At 40.3% G+C, this 3,424-nt stretch overlaps 1 protein-coding gene across 1 annotated transcript; it reads left to right on the forward strand.

Moving 5' to 3' along the window:
- Nucleotides 1-1,203: 1,203 nt before the first annotated feature.
- Nucleotides 1,204-3,329, forward strand: LOC138625077 (myelin-oligodendrocyte glycoprotein-like; the record flags this gene model as incomplete). The annotated part of the gene is made up of 3 exons (XM_069705760.1): nucleotides 1,204-1,357; nucleotides 2,779-3,147; nucleotides 3,240-3,329. Coding segments are annotated over exons 1-3 (556 nt in total), but the record flags the coding sequence as incomplete, so codon positions are not given.
- Between the last annotated feature and the right edge of the window lie 95 nt (nucleotides 3,330-3,424).

Here is a 3,424-nt window from a genome sequence, read left to right on the forward strand (position 1 = left end):
AGGCAGATGAGGAAGCAAACAAATCAGCAGCACACACACTTATAAACACACAAAACGCACAAGAGATTGATCCTAAACAACATGATGTCATCACGGAGCAGACCAGAGGAAGACTTCTATTATTTACATTCATCAGTTTATCTACAGATGTGCAATAAAAACAACGTTATACACAATAATTAAATTCCTGGTAAATATCTTTAAGAAATAACATGTCTGCTTTCAGTAATTATGAAATATCTACAGAGTAATTTATTGTAAAACATCAACATATATTCTACATATTCCTATCAGGTCACTGAGAAATAAATTGAAGACGTTAAAAGTTGTTTTCAGTCACTATGAAATAGAAATGATAGATTATTTATGTACTTTAAAAGGAAATACTGAGATATAACATTTACATTTGTTTTTAGTGTTAAATTAGTCTATTAATCCGTCAAAAGATCTTTTTTTACCAACATTTGTTTGTATTCTGCTGCTTTATTTTGTCTTTATTAAAACATCTTTTGATGAAATAAATCATTTAAAGACGTCACTTCAGGCTCTGGGATCTTCTGATGAGTATTTTTCTGATTCTTTCTCTACTTGATCAAATCATAATATTAATGATAATACAAAAGATCATCTGTAGTTTCTTCCCTATTAATGACAGCAAATTATAAATTTTTGTGTGTGCCACAGGAGCACCTGATCAGATTAAAAACATTCATTCAACAGTCAGCTGTTCATAAGGAAAGACAACTCATGTTGTCAAGAGTCAGCCCAGAGCTTTCCAGAACGTTTTAGACATGAAGGAGTTTTCAATCTCAGTCATGATTTAATCTGAACACCCGACATAAAAGACACGTGTTGTTCTGTGATTGAAAAGAGGGATTTGTGGGGATTGTGGGCTATATTCACCTACAAACAAAATGAATCGGAAATTCACCGAAATATCAAAATACTTTTTTTCTTTTATGCAGATCTTATTTTAAAAATATAAATCTTGAACAAAATGACAAAAACATAATTAAACAAAGCGATAGTGTGAATTTCTTTTGTCAGTAATGATCCAAAACAATAATAAATATCTCCATGGGAAACTCATCACGGAAAAAACAAAACAAAGACGGAATCGTATCGATCGTCACGCAGTGACGCAGAGACGCAGCCCCGGAAGTTCCATGACGTCAGACGCAAACCCATTCAATTCGTTGCGGTGAAACCGGAGGACTCTCACTGTGTTCAGACAGCCGGTGGTTCCGTTCGTGTTCTAACATGCTCATGTTCACCTCTGACCGGAACAACGTGTTCTCCTCTTTCCCTCTCTGGACCTTCACGCTCTGCTTTGCTCTCGTCGGGACTCCCGTTCAAGGTAAGAGCGGATAATACGGACACGCTGGCGGATAACGTCATAATATGTTTACAAGTTAATGTGGTAGCTGTTAGCCGACGTTTTATTTACATTTATGGTCAAATAACCACGCCGAATTCACTGTTAGGATTTCTGCTTTGCTCTGTAATATCTAAAGTGATGACGGCGAACAGAAAATTCACATTAAATCTGAATAAAAACTTAAAACGTGATGATTCTGAGGCTAGTTCGGCAAGGACTTTTCTTTTGTAAAAGTTTCATATTAAAGGACACCAGAGATTTTCGTATAATAGTCTAAGTCACGCTTTCTCTAAAAATGGGAGTATCATATCTGTTCAGATTTGAACGGACTATTTTTTACCAAATACAACTCGCTGTCTATCAACAGATGAACATTTAGTGTATGTGGACACTTTAAACTGCAGTAAAGTGAAATCTTCTTTTAGTTTTAGACTGAGTCATTGGATTCAGATCAGAGGGTTTCAGGCTGAATCAGAAGGGATATTTAAATCTATAATGCTTTTGGTTTTACTAACTAGTCTGTTTCAGGTGTTCTCCACATTTACCTGATGACACATAAAGCATGAAATAAAATGCTCTTGATCTGGTCACAGATCTGCTCCAGTTACAAGTGGTGCTTTGTTCAATGGTGAAGAAGAAACAAAAAGGCGCCAACTTCATGTTTTTTCAGGTTGTTTTGGCCTACTTCCAAAACCGTTAAAGTTTATAATCCTCAGGAAGCAGATGGCGGGAAAATAAGAAACCCTGAATGTAATTTGCTCATGTCACTGGTGAAGTCCTAATGACTCTACAAATATCCCAATCTTAAATGTTGCTTCAAAACGGTGCCGAGACAAATCGATCAACAGAAAATATTCCTCTAATTTAAGAACTGGTTAAATATTTTAGTCTTTGTTTTAAACACGAATGTCAAACATGCCCCGAAGTTTCCAGATCTTCACTTTGTTTGTTTCTTGTTGTCTGATGATAATAAAATGAACAAAGTCGACTGCTGATGTAAAATATTGTTTCTGGTTCTTGAAACTTGGAGGGAGTTTTAGAAAAGTTTTGGACCTATTTGGAAGTGAAACAAAATTTCCCCAAAACAGCTGCTTCTGTAAATAAAATCTGTAACTTTACTGCACTAAAATGTTTAGAAACATCCCGACATATGTGATGTCATTTTAACACACGACCCCAAATGTCTCCGCCGATGTTCAAACCTACAGAAATCTATTGTTTTAATTGAAGTCAAATCCATCTGTTGTCTGAAACCTCCATTGAAACACGGTTCTGGGAAAAGTTTTATCTTCTGGGTTTCCTGCCAGAAACTGTTGGAGGAAAAAGGAACCAAGATTTCTGTGAAGCTGAAGATCAGATTTCTGACCATGATTCATCAAACTCTCCGTCTTTTTCCACAGGTGAGTCTCGGGTCATTTGTCAGACCGAGTTGGTCGTCGTTGCCCCGGGCGATGACGTCATCCTGCCGTGCTACGTGGAGCCGGCGGAGGACGCCCGGCGCCTGACGGTGGAGTGGTCCAAACCGGACCTGAAGCCGGACCGGCTCGGCCGGGTGGAGTACGTCCACCTCAACCGGAACGGCAGAGTAGACCGCCACATGAAACTGGCGGCGTACGTCGGGAGGACGGAGATACTCGCCGCCGAACTGGCGCGCGGAAACGTGTCGCTCAAAATCAGGAACGTGACGGCGTCCGATGACGGCAGGTACCGGTGTTACCTGCCGAAGTTCAGGAACCCGGCAGACGCTCCGGTCGTCCGGCTTTCTGTCGGTGAGTAGTTTTCTTCAGATGTCCATTGACCTCAAGTGAAGACGCTGAATTCATGGAGAACTCTTTCCGACGGACGGATTCATGTTTTCTAGAGTCAAACTCCTTCAAAAGTTGGACAACAGAGTCGTGGCTGGTGACCAGAGAGCTTCCTGCTCCGGATCCAGCAGGGGGCGCTGTGAGCGGTGAGCGCGCTGAAACTCGGAGGGTTCGTCGGCGTCGTGTGTTTGCTCTGTTTTCGGTGACTTTATTTGACTCTTCCTCTCCAGCTGGTCGGATC

Source organism: Brachyistius frenatus, unplaced genomic scaffold, assembly GCF_029030835.1.
Source record: "Brachyistius frenatus isolate BFR_SWC_R1_liver_20210118 unplaced genomic scaffold, ASM2903083v1 Contig_58, whole genome shotgun sequence".
In the NCBI taxonomy this organism is placed as follows: Eukaryota; Metazoa; Chordata; class Actinopteri; family Embiotocidae; genus Brachyistius; species Brachyistius frenatus.